The 19,480-nt window shown below is 35.9% G+C and overlaps 1 protein-coding gene across 1 annotated transcript; it reads left to right on the top strand.

Annotated features, from left to right (window-relative positions):
- The first annotated feature begins 2,384 nt into the window (after nt 1–2,384).
- Nucleotides 2,385–17,858, top strand: LOC129279789 (annexin A4-like). Its single transcript, XM_064112028.1, has 12 exons — nt 2,385–2,555; nt 8,196–8,271; nt 10,413–10,507; nt 11,453–11,566; nt 11,797–11,853; nt 12,869–12,902; nt 13,514–13,599; nt 14,427–14,495; nt 15,042–15,143; nt 15,627–15,702; nt 16,312–16,424; nt 16,923–17,858. The coding sequence occupies exons 1-12, from the start codon at nt 2,541–2,543 to the stop codon at nt 17,040–17,042; spliced, it is 957 nt and encodes a 318-aa protein (XP_063968098.1). The 5' UTR covers nt 2,385–2,540; the 3' UTR covers nt 17,043–17,858.
- The last annotated feature ends 1,622 nt before the right edge of the window (nt 17,859–19,480 follow it).

The following is a 19,480-nucleotide window of genomic DNA, read 5'->3' as shown; positions in this document are numbered from 1 at the left end:
AAACAGTTATATGAACATCGTCTTGAATATTCATTAGGTGGGCTGATGATGTCATATCCCCACTTTCCCTTTTCTTATGTTATTACATGAAATCATAAATGTTTCATTTTTTCATACATTTGTAAATGATGTGTAACTATTATGACGAAATAAGTTGCGGCAATAAATAACTAATGCACTTAATCAGATTTCAATCCAATTGTTTGAGTTCTTGGTAGAAAAAATTTGAATAAACCTAATTTCATGTAATAAATACAAAAGAACAAGTGGGTATATGACATCATTATCCCACCTAATGAATATTCATGAAGACATGCCTAGAACTGTTTTACCGGAATAATACAAATCTTTAAAATTCAATAACTTCGTTATTTGTTATCCGATTTTGATAGAATTTTCAGCATTTTGCTTTGTGAATGTTACTTTATTTATTGAGATAGAAATATCTCCAGCCTGGACCATCTTTTTAAAGCAGCGCTGATCCATTTATGCATCAAAATTTTATAACTACAACATAAGACAATTTAATCATAGGCGTAAATATTCATATCTGAATGGTACGCGCCTTAAAACCCAAGATAACAACAACATGTGCGAAAGATCATAAAGAGGTCAGTCCCTAAGTGACATGGTGGTTTAATATTCAATGAGATAAGTACCAACTTTGATGTCTTGATTTGTCATATATTCTTTTGAATTTTATTTTTCATTAGATCCACAAAAAACATTAATGCATCCATTAGCGAGTGGTATTTCCCAGTTGGCCAAGCAACCGCGTAGCCAGGATTTCATTTTGGAGGGGGCGGTAATCGCACGTGAAGCGTGCCAACACTTACAGAGCGCGCGAAGCGCGCTCCCTAGGGGGTGGGTGCAGGGAGGGGGAGTTTCTCCTTCCCGCGCGAAGCGCGAAGCTTTTGGTGTTTCATAAATTAAAATGAAAAGGAGCCGTCTCTCTTGTCTCTAGTACCTATATCACCTCCAATTAAGTTGACAATATTGTGATTTTGAACCTTTTTTTCATGAACCTTGTTTTCAAAAGTGATTGTGAGCGAACGCATAAAAAGGGAATACAATGGAGGAAATTAAAATAATAACCCCGCGCGAAGTGCGGAAGCTAAAGCGTTTTTTAAATTTTTTTCTGCCATGAAAAGGGTCCCGATAAAAGGGTATTTTCAAAGATATATTGAATACTTCCCTTGGAAAGATCAGATTTGATTACAAACAATTTAGCGACAGTGCATAACTCGCAAAACAGAGGAGAAGAAGTGTATATGCCGGGAGGAAGATATTCCTCCCCGCGGGTCTAATTCGATTGATTTTCTAAGATTATTGAACTTCATTACAAGGAAAATAGTGCGCAAAAAGTTGAAACTTCTGTGATTCATTGAAATTATATAAAAAAGGATGCCTAATTTCTTTGACTTATCCTAAAGCGCTTCATTTTGAATTATAAAGAACCCTAAGTGTCATTCAAAATTTCAAACTGAGTGCGCAAAACAGGACAGGAGATGAATGTGCATGGAAATTTGATAATAAATATTGTACTTTTTTATCTAATACGACACGAATTTTATACCTTCCTCTTTCTAAATTAGGAACCTGTTTGCCCCAAAATTATGGTTGTTTAGTAATGAGCTGAAAAGCAGGAGAAGTTGACTTGATGGAGGTGACGGCAGAAATTGATATAAAGATTTTACCCGCCCAGGGCCGACCCGTCCAGAAGTTGCGCAATCAATAAAAAAAAAAGATAACTTCATATACTTCGGCCTAACCTTACTCTAATTATATGCCCTAATGTATACATTTGAACTTTAACTGGCAAGAAACACATATAGCTGAGGTGGAAAAACAGGGTTAGAGAAAGGGTGGGGGAAACAATGGAGAACTTCAATATTATCATTTAACCGCGCACCGCGCGGAAGCAAAATTCATATATAAATTTAGAGCAAGAGAGAAGGAGTTTCTCTTTTGAGAAAAAAAAATAAAGAATAAAAAGAAAAAAAAAACACAAAGCTACCTTTCTTCCCTTTCCTCCCTTCCCTTTTCCTTTTCTCCCCTCTTTTTTCCCTTCTTTTTTTTTTCTTCTTTTTGGGGACGTTTTGGGGGGGCGACCGCCCCCACCGCCCCCCCTGGCTACGCGCCTGTGGCCAAGTATCGCCATATAGCAACATGCTATAATGCATTAAAAGAAGAAGCAACAAATACCTCCAAACAGTGTTTATTGGTGTGTTTTTCTGCTCACATAATCTGCCTATCACAATGAAAGAAATGAAAGGTCATTGGACTAAAATTGCCCATGAGCATGATGAGGTAACTCCGAGCTGGTCTATAGACGTGGAGACAGCGTCTGGAACCACGAGACTAGCAGTCAATCGGCCCATCCCACTATTCGACTGGCAATAACAATCATGCCCAGTGAATTTGTACAGTGTACTTCATCATTCACTCTGTGCTTCCTACGTCCACTGTGTAGTAAGTCATCTGCTTCCGCGTACATTCTTTCAACATTTTGAGCTAAAAGTATCAGATTTAACACAAAGATGGCATCCCAAACGGTAAGTTAGCATTTCTCATACAGTTTGACAGCTTATGAATGGCTAGTGTTTCAACCAGCTTGAAATATATGTGTGTAGAATACGATGACAAGTCTGGCTTGTTTGCTGTCTGTGAACATTGTTTCCATACTTTCCTTTCCTGAAATCTCAACACACCCACTCCTGGCACGAGTGAACAGCTGATCGTTGAGCGAACCCTATTGTGCTATTCATTGATCGTGTGTCGTCTGGTTTATGTTTATGATGATAAAGATGTAAAATGGAATTGAAGTGTGAAACATTCGATATTCACACGTATGTTATGATATGGCTTGATGTACATTTTGTATTCCAAATCGTGTGTGTGTGTGTGTGAGGGGGGGGGGGGAGCGAGGATGAGAGAGGGAGGGGAGGAATGAAGATGGAGAGATTGAGATCGAGGTGTGTGTTCAGTTCTGACACTGACAGTGTTCAGTTTATCTGCATTAGGCAAGCTGGTTGAATAGGTCACACTTGATAAGGCATTTAAATCCTCATTACCAGGTCCTTTGGAGAGGACCTTAAGCCGTCGGTCCTCTGGTTATTTGCTTACAAGCATTCATGCTTTCTTACCAATCCGTAAAAAAAAAATCAGTATATGAAGTGACATCAAAGCATATTGATCATTGACCCAAACTCTTCTCTTTGTTTTGTTTGTTTATATTGGATGAGTTGTTACTTGTAATGCATAATTTTGTGTGTGTGATGCTTCGTTATATTATTCTTACCCATTATAATACTGGCTCCATGGAAGATTATAGTGCTAAGCAACAATTATAGATGTAGCTGAAAATGGGCTGCCGTACTTTGCAATCTACGAGGAAAATACTACAGCAAACAACAGGGGAAATGCTTAGTGCTATAGTTGAGCTCAAGACCCAAAATAAACGATTACGGAACAAGGAAGGAAGCAATGTGATATATTGCAGTTTCCAGCTAATGCGGTCCAGATACATTCGGGAAGTTCTTTCTGATAAGAAGTTGATTTTGATAAAGATACAAAACATATTAAAGAAGATTTAATAGAAATCCGTGAAGAATGATGGAGGTATTTAAGTTTGGATTTTGTGATATCACAGATGGGCAGCTCCTCCATATATTATGATGTGATATAAATTCCCAAACGCAATTTTTCTCAAAAATTGAAAGTGAATATGTGCAATGAATATATCAACGCACATTATCATTTAAACCATTTAAATACCCCCTTATCAAGAAGATAATTGTATTAATCTTATTTCATTAAAATTTGGAATTTATATTACATGGTAATGGGAAAGTTCCAAAGTTCCTCGCATGATGTCACAAACTTAAATATTTAAACATTCATAACTCTGATTTTTATTGGTGGATTTTATGATATTAGGGGGAGGGGTCATAACAGAGTTGATTACGAGGTTTATATACAGTAGTTATGCTGCAGTCACATTTCTCCCACGGCGCAGTATGGCGAGTCGAAAACAGCCATTATTCTCTTGTATCTCAAAGGATTAAAAATGTCGAACAGTTTCTGAGCTATTGAACTGTTTTATTTTTAATTGAAAACCTTTAATACTGTAACTAAGCCCGATTTGGATTCACTGATCCTTGAATGGGTTTTATGAATTGGCCAAAAATGCCCCCTAAAAACACCCATTCCATTTGGAAGTAGTCTTGATGCATATACCCTATCATAGATTAATCGGAATATTTTATTTATGTTGGGGAAATAGCATGGTGGTCAATCTATCTTAATTTGTGTACTTAAGGGAATATCTGGAGGATAAGTATTAACCTTATGTTTCTTAGCAAATGTTTAATACCTTAAAAAAAAGTTGTATTAAAAATTGATACCGAATAAATATTCACTGAATTAAATGAAAACGTGTTCGTTGTCTTTGTCAACTGAAACACCTACTTTCCAAAACAGGAAAAAAAAATAACACGAGACCAAGCGCTTGATCCCTCCTCAGCCCCCCCCCCCCCATTATGCACCAGCACTCTAGCATTTGATAAGATAGTATATAATTTGTAAATGTTTCCCTTAATTGCTACGCAGTCAAGCTAAGCTTATATAATTATAGTGACCCCCTACAACCTTATTAATATTAAGTCGATGTGTTGAAAATATAAATTTGTTCATTGTTTTGATTGTAAGATATTTTGTTGCGTACTCTATGTATTGCATTTTCTTTGTTAATTTGTATATCAACAAAGTTGCAGAAATCAATAAATGAAATGAAAAATGAAGTGAAGTATCTTGCAACAGGGGAAATAAAGTATAATTTCAGCAATTGGATGATAAGATTACTGTTTTATCCCGATGGTGCAAGAATCCATCCAGGGACTATTAAATTATGGTTTCGTTCAAACCAATCGTGGAATATTGGCTTTGAAAGGCCTGGAGATCAAATGTCCTACCAAACATGTCTGCTGAATTAAGGCCTCTGATAACAACTTTTAACTTCTGTTTATTTCATATACACAGTGTCAGCAACGACATCGTGTCAGACATTGTTGCTGTTCAATTATATATACTTTATCAAAGCCTGATATATTTGTTTATATAAATCATGTTGACCATTCTTAAATAGATAGATCTATAGATAGATAGAAAAATAGGGGTGGCAAAAAGGGAGAAAAAGAGGGAAAGGAGGGAAATCATGCTTAATCATTAATTTACCAGCATTAGTTTGGGAAACTGCTAGACCCAGGGTCTATGCAAAGCTGACATTTAACATGACGACAGCATTTAAATCTGATTTGGAAAATCTAGAATCTTCATTTATACCAGAATCTTGTAATTCGTAATTCGAAAATCCCTTACTTTATCTAGTGACCCGTTTCAGGATTATTGATTTAAAAGAACTACTGGCATTACCGGTGTCCTTTTTCTACATGTGTGATTCATCATCGTTTTTGTCTTTTATCCTCAATGATAAATGAGTGAACTCGTTTGCTCATGTAAGAGTGAATTTAGAGTTGTTGTTTTGTTTGTTTTCTTTTACCCATTTTGGAGGTGATTATACGAGTTAACTTAGTAATGATAGTCAACGAAAGATGATAAAAAGAAAGAAAGAAACCCCTTGAAAACATTGTTGAACAAACCAGTTTCTTCAACCTATAAGGGATTTTGTGTATTTAAAAAAAAATATTTCTTTATTTACTTATTGTTGTATTTGTTTATCTATTTATCTATATATATTCATTTATTAGTTTTATCATTATTATTTATTTATTATCACTTATTTTTTTTTTTTTTTTTTTTTTTTTGGGGGGGGCAATTTGCTTTATTTTGTTGGTGTAATCTATAATAATTCTGCATCCTTTCCTATTCACTTGTACCCGATTTATCCTGCTGAGAACCGGAATTTACGTGGCCGCATTATTGGGAGTTTTTGGTTAGGGAAACCTCGACCCCTCCCAAAACCCACTTGACTTGCGTTAACGTGAGGGGGGGGGGCAGCCAACCCTAGATCTGTGAGCTGAATAGCAATAAATATCGGAACTGCATAATACGCTGATACATTTCTATGTGCATGCATGTGTTTAGATATGAAGTCTTTTTTAGTCGGAAAATGAAAATATAGATCTTTTGATTTTTTTTTTAATGGAATAAAGAGATTTCGGAATACATGCTTGTTAATAAACATTCAATGCCACTTTTTATTTTCGCAGCCTGAGCCTATCCCCACTCTTGTTTTCCAGTAAATGTGTACACAAAATGTAAAAAATGATCATCAATTTATGATTTCCTGCTTGTTGAGCTCCCCACCCCCGCCCTCAATACCATTCTGTGGCCCTTGCTACTGTACATGTAGATCAATCATCCAGAGTATAAAAAGTGGAATTTATGAACAATTATGAAAATTGCGTGGGCTGTGTACCAGGGATCAAATATTTGCCCTCATGAAAGCAAATACAATAATCTGTCATGCTTATTATTCAATGTTATATGAACGTTAAATGGCTGATGAGCCATTTATAAAGGAAATACTTATTTATGCAAACTTATTGCCATCTTCCAATCATAATGGATATGCAGTATTCGATAATTTTTTTTTCACTATAATCCAAACGTGAACATGTTGACTTTTTTGATAAAATCCTGTAAAGTGAAGAGAAAGAAATTGTCAACGACAAATCTGGCAATTCCACTCCTACAAAAAGTTAATTTTAATTCAAAGAGAAAATTCAGACGTGCTTGACGCTGAAAATGTATGTCATCAAAATCGGGTGTCAAATTTTAGTTTCGCTTGGTTTCTGTTTCTGTGGTATTTTATTACATGTACTATGAAATGTTTCAAATTTGTTATCATTGTAAGCATGTTGGATTGCCGTTGTTGTAACCTGATGTGATTTGATGAACAGCCGCGTTTCTTTTCATATCTAAAAAAATTAAAGATTGTATTGTATAATTCAAAGTTAAAAAACAAAAGAAATAGTGAGTGACATCATCGACTCTTTTATTCGCATATCACTGTCGTAAACTGTGTTTTGCATATAACTATTTTGTGCAAAATAAGTGAAAATTTAACACTGCTGTATCTTTATAATTTTACATCCGGCTTGTTTGACGAAATTAGCAGATTTAGGCTAGTTTGAATTTTCTCTTCTTATCCAAATAAAGTTTTTATTAGGATGGACTTGACTTTTAAATATTATGGCTCATTACCGTTTATGACGGGGCGATAAAACGTCTGCATGACTTGTATGTATTAAAAAATTACATCTCGCGATACCGAGGGGAGCGTTTGGATTGGTATAAGGCCTAAGGGGAGTTGCTTCCTCCTTTGCCAAATATTGAAAGAAAAAATATCCACTTTTATGTCCTTTTTTAAGTAACAATCTGCATATAATTGTTATTTCGCACTTGCTTATTACATTTTCGGAAGATATCGAGGTAAGATTTACTTTTTACTTGATGGCACATCTTCAGAAATCTATATCCGTTCATTTATTAAATCATTTATATATCTTTATCTAAATAACCGATCGCATTTACATGATTTAGGAAACAGCCAAAGATATTAAATGTTGAAGAGATGGAGAGAATGGAAAGTAATTAATCGAAAGCTAAAAAACACATGCATGCTTACTGTTGTCATCAAGTTATGTTTCTTTGATATGAAGGAATTATATTTCGGTGTATCTTACGATATTGATACAACTATCCAATATATGAATTAAAACAAGCTACCGACTGACTGTAAACTTGATTAAGAACTCGTTTTGTATTCACGTACCATGCAATACAGGGGATCATGTAATAACTAAGCAAGATCCACAATACAAGAAGGGGTGCCGCGCAAACATCTGCCCCCCCCCCCCCCACACACTTCCCCAACCTTGGAAAATAATGGGAAAGTAATGCGCGAATTTTCAATGACAATCTTTGTCTTTTGTTGTTGGTGCTTGTTGCTCATAATAATGTTTTAATGAAAATGGTAAGTCTTTTTGTCAAATATATTTTTATGAAGATCTTGACTGACTTGGAATAACATTTTTTTTATTTCTCAGATTTTTGACATAAATTTACCCCCTTGAAATAATGGTAAAAAAAACAATGTAACGGCCATTTGGTTGTTTGTTTTTATGCGGATATCTATAATCAGAATATTGATTTTTTTTTATTCCTTGCAGCCTACCGTTGTTCCTTTCCCTCATTTTGACAAGGATGTTGATGCACAGGGTCTACGAAAAGCCATGAAGGGACTTGGTAAGTAATCAAAATCAAATTCAAACAACTGGGAATCGAGAGTTAACTGGTTGGGGGCCACAGCCCACCGGGGGGGGTGCAAATTGGCTTCCAAGTTCCGTGGCAAACAAATTAAACAAAAGATTAAAACAAAAAACTTTCCCATAAATCCCCCTCCTTCCCTCTCTCGTTCTCTTCTCTCATCAGTATAACCTCAGTCACTTTTCCCCTAAGGCGGCCGTCCGGCGAGTCGAAAACAGCAGTTTTAACATTTTTCGTAACAACATATATAAATAGGTGGTTTGAGTAAAAATAAATAAAACGGCTGTTTTCGACTCGCCGCACGGCACCGCAGGGGAATTATGTGACTGAGGTTTCAGGGGACACAAGGACGGCCAATTTTTTTCTTCCAAATTTCTGAGTGTGAAGCAAACGAAACACATGAAAGACTCCTATAAATTGTCCCTCTAACGAGGGGGGGGGGTCATCTCTCCCAATTCACCCCCAATCTTGATGCCGGCGTATAGGAGGCGGACTAATAATTTGTGTACATTTTTGAAATATATTTCATTAAAAAATCACATTATTTCCTGGGGGAGAGTCTGCATCTGCTTTCAATAGTGCTATCCGATGACATAATCATTTTTTTTAAATTCAAGTCTTTATTGATTTTCAAGACTCATAAAAATAACAAGCATGTAATCACGTAATCGAAGAATACACGAGATACAACTTCTTTGGAATTTGACACCCCTAAAAATATACATCCCAAAATCACTTGTAATTGAGATAAGCTGAGATTTTGGGTGTTTAATCGTTTATTGGTTTATTACTTTATTACTTTCATGATGCACATGACTGAAATAAAATGATGCACATGACTGAAGGAATTATTAACAGCTCTTAATCAGGTTTGATTCATATAGAGATTAGTGGCATAGTGAGCCAAAAACATTTGAGGGGGGGGGCAAGACATGGCGTATCGGGCAAACTTTATAAAAAGTTGGGAGCGAAGGAAGCGTGCGAGCAAAAATTTCGACATTTTATTGTAAAAATCCAATTGTGTGATAGATTTTGACATAACATTTAGAAAATGATATCGTATTTCGCCCTTCTCTCTTTCCTTTCTTTTCCTTTTCTCTTTTTTCCTGGTTGTGATTTTTTTTTTTGGGGGGAGGGGGAAAGCGCCCCCAACTGGAATGAAGTAAAGAGACTCTTAACAAAGGGAATGCCTATCCCTCTTGGCCAGTTAATTCTTAGTATTCAGTTTTCTTTCTTTTATCCTCTAAATCGAGGTATTTGTTCACAATAACATATACAAACATTAAATTAAGATAAATCAATTCAATTCAATAATGCAATGATTTTTTTAGTATCACATTTATTCCAATTTCCAAGCTTTGCTTTTTTGTTTACATAAACTTTCTAAATAAACAGTCATCTATAGAAATAATAATCTTGAAAATATAAAATATTAATCTTTCTGTAATCTTCGAAAACAATCGAACATGTCAACAATACAGTATGAAATGAAAAGTGGATTCAATTTCCCCACAAATGTTGCATGTGTTGTTATTTACTACATGCTACTTAAAATTATCTTTTGAGGGTGAAATCTTGTTAAAAAAATAAAATTAATTTGTCTAATTCTGTTATCTATAATTAAATGCAACTTTAAGTAAAATACATGGTTCCAATTAAAGGAAACTGGTAATGAGAAAAGACTAGACCAAAATGATACAATGGCTGGTCCTTCTCTGCACATAATATTGAATATGTCTTTCTTGTAGGTAAAGAATCTAGAGTTATTTTTTTGTTCTCCATTTTTAATGAAATTAAAGCTCCTTAACTTTTTTCAAATGGGGTAGATAATTTTTCTTAAACAACTTATTCAACCAATAGACAGGAAAATACTTTTTTTTTATTTAGCGTATTCTAAAGTTGTTTAGTCGATCTTAAGAACAGCTATAACAATGATATAATAAAATTTTATCATCATTGACGTTACTTACTATGTATATATTTTTGGGGTGGGGGACAACCCATCGATTTAAAAACCATTTCTTAGTTTGATAGCCATTCTTCTTTTACGTTAAAATAAGGAAGCAATTTCATAAAACAGACAAACATAGTTCGTTCTCTCTTCGTCTTATTTGTAACAGGTACTGATGAGAAAGCAATCATCAATATTCTTTGTTATCGTACAAACGCACAGAGACAGGACATCAAACTTCACTACAAGACGGCTTTTGGTCGGGTAAGGTTTATTTTTTAGTTAAAGCTCCTTTAACAGGATAAGCTCCTGTTAAAAATGCAAGTTCGCCGCCCCCAAATTGTCCCAATAACAAGTTGATTTGATCTAATAAAGGACGCATGAAAATAGATGATGCATGATGATGTTGATGATGATGATGGTGATGAGGATGATGATGATGATGATGTTGGTGATGATGATGATGATGATGATGATGATGATGATGATGATGATGGCGATGGTGGTGGTGATGATGATGATGATGATGATGATGGTGATGATGGTGATGATGATGATGATGATGATGATGGTGATGATGATGGTGATGATGGTGATGATGATGGTGATGATGATGATGATGGTGATGATGATGGTGATGATGATGATGATGATGATGATGATGATGATGATGATGATGGTGATGATGGTGATGATGATGATGATGATGGTGATGATGATGATGATGGTGATGATGGTGGTGGTGGTGGTGGTGGTGATGAAAGCGCAAAAACTTACCATTACCATCAGGCCTGATTACAACTACGTTTACTGTTTAAGATGTTGAACATTATGGAAGTGATACTGCGGATAATTTGGCACCAGTGAAGAGTTAAATGCGTCCTGGTTTTGATTTTCATAGCATCAACAGTTGGTAATATGCTTTGAAGTATGTATAGCCCAAAGATCCTCCATCGTACCCCGTTTCCATTTAAAATAAACCCGGACCTACCCATGGAATTATATTTCCCAATATGGATTCATTGTTCACTCGCAATTTAAGATGTAACTTTTAATACTTTATTCAAATTGTGATCTGATTTTATACTCGCACATATCGATGTAACATATTCCACGATCGATGCGGTAACAAATGAATGAAATGCTGTTGAATGTATGAGAGATGATAATAGCATTTCTTTCTTCCCTCTTCATTTCTTTGATTTAAAGGATCTATTAGATGATCTGAAGAGTGAGCTGAGTGGAGACTTTGAGGATGTGATGCTTGGCTTGATGGACACACCAGCTATGTACGATGCTAGATGCCTAAAAAAAGCTATGAAGGTAAATGATCGTGGGTGTCGATCGGTGTTCATGATTGGGGGGATGGCTGACACCAAGTTTGTTCTCTTAGAGGGATTTTTTAGGGGGCCAGACATGTTGTAAAAGGGCGAAATTTGCAACTGCAACAAAAAATTGCAAGCGAGCAAAACGAGAATATCGCTTTTTCACCGAAAAAAAAAGGTAATATACGTTATAGTTTTTGTCACATTTCATTTTTGTTTTCTTCCTAGGGTGCAGGTACTGATGAAGATGCCATCTTGGAAATCCTGTGTGCCCGTAACAATGCAGTAAGTCCACATTGCCCTTTTCTTTACTCTGCCTTATTTTCCAATTATTGAAAGGGCATTATAACGTCGTATTTTGTTTACTAAGCTATTCCTATGAATAGGAAACATTTTATAAATCTTTCTTTTTGGTACATATAACACGGCAAGTTTATCTACCCAGGCGGGGTTTTTTCTCATTGGAAAGAGGGAAGAAGGGAGGGAGGGGGGGGGGGGGTCATAGGAGGAAGCTTCATAATGGTGATTGTGGTGACTATGACACACCTTGTTGCGATGTATATTCAAACCTCTTACCATCATTGTAAGAATTATTCGGACTTTACACAAAAGTTCAACTTTAAACTTGCGACATCTAAATCGTTCCACATTTTCACTCAACAATATTTGTATTCAATGGAAGATGTGCAAATTGGCCAGACCACTGCAGTGCATGTCATCTTCAATGACACGCTCTTTGCATTTGTGCGTTCTCTTGGGTGAATATTCTCTATAAATAATCCAACGAGATCTGGGTTAGACCATACTTTCAGGAAGAACACAGGGATCCACAGTGTGTTCACAGTGTGGAACTCATTGCGAGGTCCTCTTCACACTGTTAAATTTGAGGAATGCAAAAGTGTGAATCACCCTTTTTTCACAACAGTCCACAGTGTGAACACTCTTTGAATTGAACACTCACTCTGGAGAGGTGTCCATAGAATTCTTCACACTGTTAATTTGGCGCATTTTTACAGTGTGAAATCACATTTTCATAAAGTCCAATGCATGGATACACTGTGAACCTTCACACTGTATAGAGGTATCCACAGTGTGAAATTACACACTGTTTAATCTTCACATGGTTCTCGTGTGAACACACCGTGAACATACAGTGTGACATTGTGTTCTTTGTGCGGCAGGGATTTCACAGAATGCCATTTGCTCAACCGGTGAATGGCGATCTCGCAATATGTGCTCAATGTGAACGTATCTCAAAATTGTGTTCACTTCCTTCTTAATAATTGTGATAATTTTGCAGGAAATCGCTGCTATCAAGGAGGCGTACAAGAAGGGTAAGAGAACTAGTATCAGTTCTATTATGCATTTGATTAATGTATGCATGTATATAGGAATTACGATATAATTATTTGAAAATATGATTAGGTATTATGATAGGAACAATATGAACATTTTGAAGTGTTATTGGTATGATATAAATATTGTAGAATTTTAGAAGTCGAATGTGTAATATGTTTCATTTTTGGCAATACCACTAATACTGCCTTGGTATCAAAGCACCATAATGGGAGGGGTTTCACACCTTAGTATAACGATCGCAAAAACAGTTATATTTATGTGTGAAAAATCTCCATTGTCATAAATCTATGTCTACAGTCCAATTGTAAATTGTTTCACATTTCATTTTCTCTATCTTCATAATACCCTTAATCGTTTTATAGTACTGTACATAGTAAATCCGATAAATGCATTATTCCAAAACATAGATTATGTATGCCCTATGAGATAGCCCTCTGTCGACCAGAGATGACCAAGGATTAGCGTAACATTGTATTGGAGGATTAACTCGATTCATAACGCCAATATGAATTTAATTGTAAATGAATTTATCTATACTACATCATTATTAATGTATACAACTATGAATATTTTGATTCTCCTACAGGCGGCTTTGGAAGTAAGGATTTGGAGAAGGATCTTAAAGGTGAAACAAGCGGTGATCTGAAGCGACTTCTTGTTGGCCTCTCAGTGGTATGTAGATAACATATCTTTCTTCATAGACATAGGCTTATCGCCATGTTAAAAGAGTAAATGCAAAGTAAATTCAGTTTAGATTGTCTTGCCAGCCTATCGGAATTTGAATATAGACGCAATTATTTCGGATGCCTGGGTGCACACTAAAAAAAGTTTGATATTTTACCCTTCAAGTTTAATGTCACATTGAAAACCCGCGGGCCTCAGGTTGGTGTTACTTTTAATCTTTAGAAACATAATGCCCTCAGGGGAGTAATTAGCTACATTTTCCACCATAAAGGGGGCAGAGTTGTACCTCTCTTTTAGAAAATGTACATATCACCTTTTCATTGAAAAAATAGGTGAAAATGTGTACCCTGATTTATTTTTGACAACCCTTTATATCATGAAAAAAGTGTTAATTTGAATATTATTGTTCCGCAAAAGGTATCAAAGATTATTTTTCTCACAATCAATCAATCAATCACTCACTCACTCAATCAATCAATCGACCAATCAATCAATCAATTAATCAATCAATCAATCAATCAATTTATCAATCAATCAATCAACCAACCAATAAATCAATCGACCAATCAATCAATTTTATGCACTCGTATCTTTATCAATGTTTATTCTATTTTCATAGGCACTGACATATATTTTATTTTGCAAATTTTGTTTTGATGACAGGTATTAAAGATCATAATTTTCTCTCTCAATTTGTATGCACTTGTCGTATCAGTATTAGTGTTTATTCAATTTTCATACCACTATATTTTACGTTGCGAATTTTGTTTTGAAATGATTTTTTTTTGTTTCTTGATTAAAATTTCCTGTTGCAGGGAGCTCGTGATGAGGCAGCATCATGTGACCCAACTAAAGTGCAGGCCGATGCCAAGGCACTCTATGACGTAAGCATTACATACCAACATTATTTAAAGAAATATATGATAGTTAAGCCAAAGCTCCATATATGCCTTAAACGGGATGTACAAATAATGCTATAATATTTAGTAGGATGATTATTGTGCAATGCGCACTCATCCACCTCTTTAGGTGCTCAAGGTGTTACTCGTCTATGCGACTATCTAGGCTAAGGATCTTTGTGCCCACAGCTTTTGGGGGAATTATTTCCTTCCTGCCGGTAGCCTTTTACCCCACCAGCAACGTGTGGATAATATTCGAACCCACGGCCATCAGAATGAAATGTGAGAGCCAGAACCACTAGACCGCGACGCCCCCATAGATTATTTCGTCTTCATGTACCCTCATCAATTATTGCTCGTTGAAACTAAAAGTACAATGAGATCCAACACCTACAACATTATTTTACACAACACGATTAACACCTTGCCTACTGGAACCAAGTTTTCTTTGGACAAGGTATATGGGAATTTCAGAATTCAGTAGTCAAATGGTTAAAACGATTTTAACAAATGTCTAACTAATCTTTCTAGGCTGGGGCAGGTCAGCTTGGGACCGATGAGTCCGAGTTTCAGCGGATCATCGTCGGGCGGAGCAGGAACCATCTTCGTCAAGTATTCGCTGCTTATGGATCGGTAAGAAGCTCCATCTTCATATTTGAAGTATTTGTTAAGTAGAAATGAAATAAAGTGAAGAAAGGAAATAATCAGTCATCATCCACGCTTATTTCTGTAAATATTCACTAAGATATAACTTAGAGAATAAAACACATGTGATTCTTTCTCAACATCGTATTGTTTCACAATAGACCAGAAAGATTGTGTATATGTGGTGGTGGTGGCGGCGATTTTTTTGTTTATACCTAATTGCTGAGAAAGCAGGAATGCTTGTAAACAACCAGAGAACCAAAGTGGGAATCGAACCCGGGTCACCTGAATCCGTTACCCCCGCTCTGAGCTATCACGCCCCCCCCCCTAAGTGAAGGCTATAAATATCAATCAGGCTATGATCTTTGAGAATAACAAATAAAATGTAACCATCCATGGTAATTGCTGCAAATATGTTCACTAATGTATGAATAGAAGTAATTTGATTATCTATCATTATTTTTTTTTCAGTTGACGAGTAAATCCATCGAAGATGCGATCAAGAGCGAGATGTCTGGGAACGTCGAGACTGGCTACCTCAATCTTGGTAAGGACCTAGTCCCACACCAATGGAAACTTTCTCTTTTACTTCCCCCAACAGTGTTTCCTCTCTTCGAAAAGTCATAGTGGTGGAGGCGAGGAATAATTAAATTTTCGTATTATAAAATGAAATAACTAAATTGCCAAATACGTCATTAATAAGCAAGTGAAACGGGGAGAAAACGGGGTCTCATTTCAATCATTGTCATACTTGATACTTGATGAGATAATTCCTCTTGCAGCTCCAAAAAGCTAAAACTGGAATGAACTCTGCAATATGTCGTGAAAGATTGGTGTCATAATGAAGATCTCTATTTTACAATAAAAGGAGAGTGCGATGTGCAAGTGAAAACCTGGATACATCTTAAAGAACAAGAGATCCGGTTGGAGGCTGCCGATTTCTAATAATGGGAAGCACAGCCTCTTTGTATGCTGGTAGACCTGTTTTGTATACAACTTCGCCAGGCAGGTGGTTCCATATTCGGATTGTCCTTGTGAAGAAAGAGTAGGAATCAATTGACGATTTTACAGCAAATTATCAAGTATCATCGTATTAGGGAATTCAATCATTGGTTTTGTCTGAAATAACCCATCTCTTACAATCTTTCTTGAATAGTTCGATTCATCAACAACCCCCTTGAGTACTACGTCAAGAAGCTTAACAAGGCGATGAAAGGTCTAGGCACGGATGAGGCATGTCTGGTCAGGATCTTCGTCATGCGCTGTGAGGTAAAAAAATATATATGTTTTTATCATTCCAGCAATTCCCTAAAATAATTAAGTTCTTTGTACGTTAGATGCACATTTTTCTCCGGTGTCACTTTATTTCATGGACTACTCAAACCGTGATACTTTTAGAGCATTTCAACCTTTTGAATTCACGTTTTTGAGCAATTCTGGGCCTGACATCCACTTCTGAAATGTCGCGTTATTTCGGAACTGCATACCAGGGCATTCCCCCAGTATTAGGATTAACTAACAGATAGTTGACTCGTATTTAAACCAAACTTAAGATTAAGAACAATTTTCTGTTCGCTCGCACTCGCATCCTTTTTCTTCTTTTTTTTGTTTCGGGCGGGTGTATATGGTTTTGTTCATGTTGTTGGTGCTCTGTTTCAATGACTCCAATCTCCTTTCTTTGATAATCTGCTAGGTTTTCGTTCATTGATCATGTTGATTTATTCTTTGGATTTTCTATATTTTTTTCATGTTTTCATCTTTCCTCAGCATGACCTGGGTGACATTGCTCACAGCTACCGAGCCCACCACGGCACGAGTCTGGTGGATGCCATCAAGAGCGAGGTCAGTGGAGACTTCAAGCGAGCGCTGGTGGCTCTTCTCTCTTAGATTCAATTCCTTTCTCATTCCAGGCTGATTAGATTCGTAGATAGTCGATTTTTACTCCTCAAATAATTTATCCCTTAAACCAAAGCACTGATAAAAAAAAACATAGGAAGAAGACCATGTTTGTGGCATAGCAGTGTTAGTTTTCATAATTATGCGATCATAGTGATGAGTCGGCACCCATAAAACAAAATGCACCTCTGTGTGGCGGCGACAGGTAAATATTTATGGTAGGCCCAAAGGTGCCGTGTAAGATTGCAACCAACAACCTGAAGCTATTCATCGTTGCCTTAGGGGCGCAAAGTCAATATTTTCCCTAAAATAATGTGTAGATGAGAGCAGAGCAAAAAATGTTAAGCATAATTGGTTCCCTACTCTCATCCAACTTATGCACTCGGGGGATTGATACAACAATAACACAGGGCAAATAATGGAAGTTACGTACCAGAATTGAAAATGATAATGACAATAGAATCAGTTTTCAATGTAAAAAAGTTATCTACCCGTGAACAAGTGTTCACATCTAAGGATTATTTTGTTCGAAACTGGTATTCTATTTTTATATACAGGTGGAGGTAATAGCAATATTAAATGAAATAATTATATGGTCATCATGATCGTGATTACAAAGAATGTGAACATTCAATTATTTTAGTGTTATGAAATTATAATTATATTTTATGGGGATGATTGGTTGAGGTGCACTTTAGATAGTAAACTCATGATCATGTACACAATTTCGTCGAAGGAATTAAATACTTTGTTTATTTTTGTAGAGTTAACAAGTGCCGTAAAGATGAAGTCTTTCATAATTCATGATTTTCCTTCAAGGGGGAATCCATGAAAATAAATACGAAGAAGTGTACTTACAGTGATGATGTACTGCTAAAAAATATGCATAATTATGACTGTATTTTATTTAAAAAATGTTTTCAGTTCACAGTACAGTAATCTGTCCAGCTAGTGCTCAGTGTCATTTAATATAAATAGATACAATCATTCTTACACGCAATTGATACGTTTTGACTCATTGGCCCGTATTCTGAAGTCGGGTTTAACTTAGACCATGCTAAAATTATGGGAAGTCAAACGTTTCAAAATTTTGTTTACAGTGAATGCTTCTCATGTTTACTATGGTCTTTACTAATTATTCTGTGGTGAAGACAACTGTCGTACTTATCCCTCCCAGGCAGTTAATAATATTTTGGGAGTCAAATGAGCTGATACATTGAACCTCTACTGTTTGAGATTTATGTAACAACTGGCTTTCCATAGTTAAACCACGACTTAAAACCAGAGTTTAAATTTAACCCGACTTCAGAATACGGGCCACCGTTGCCGTAGAATCCGCAGCTGCGTCCAGAATGTACAGCGCGCCGCTGAAGAGACAACAAGATAGACGGCGCTGTATCATTATTTTATTATTGATATCAATAATAAGATTGATTTTAATCATGAAATTACCATCAGACCAATGTTCATTATGTCACATGACACTGAACTTATTACATAGATAAATTATGTATATTCGTTTTCAAAACGATAAATAGGAAGAGATTATTTGTACAATTTTATAGATTCTGTTATGGTTGTAGTGGTGGCGGTTGTCCATTTTTATAATCAGATATTTTTAATATGCATATGTATTTTGTTCTACTCTATAAATTTAATTCGGAATATTAGATTGAATCAATTCATTTTCAATCCTAATGTATATATTTTTTTTGTTTAATGTTTCCTTTCGTTCTATTATTTTCACAGATGCAAATTGCAATAAAATAAGCGAGATTTATAAAACGTTCCTACATTTATCATGACTATAATTGCAAATAGAGGCTGAAAAAAAAGATAATAAATGAATTGAAACAATGGAAATTCTTGCTATTAGCCTTTTCATTTTTTTGTTAATAAACTTTCTCTCCCCCAAAGGACAAAATGGCTCCAGATAGGCTACAACTAGGAGATAAAGAAATATGAAGAACTTGAAAATTAAATCAAGGAATAAAAAAGATGACGATTGAAAAAGAGAAAGCTAGTATGAAAAAGATAAACAAACGCACGCAGAGAGGGAAGTGGATAGGGGACGAGAGACGCAATGAAGAGAGAGAGGGGGAGGATGGAGGGGGGTGACCAGAGAGAAAATGGACGAGGGAGAGAAAGATAGTGCAAGTCGAAGGAAAGACAGAAAGAAACTTATTATTATATTGATGGTGATGATGATAATGATGTTGGTGATGATGATGATGATGTTGGTGATGATAATGATGATGGTGATGATGATGGTGATGATGATGATGATGGTGATGGTGGTGATAATAATGCTGATGCTGCTACTGCTGATGAAGATGAGGGTGATGATGATGATGATGGTGATGATGGTGATGGTGGTGATGATAATAATGCTGATACTGCTACTGCTGATGAAGATGATGGTGATGATT

This window comes from Lytechinus pictus, chromosome 17 (genome assembly GCF_037042905.1).
Source record: "Lytechinus pictus isolate F3 Inbred chromosome 17, Lp3.0, whole genome shotgun sequence".
Lineage (NCBI taxonomy): Eukaryota > Metazoa > Echinodermata > Echinoidea > Temnopleuroida > Toxopneustidae > Lytechinus > Lytechinus pictus.
The sequence above is the reverse complement of the archived record's forward strand: the minus strand, read 5'-3'. Positions and strand labels throughout refer to the sequence as shown.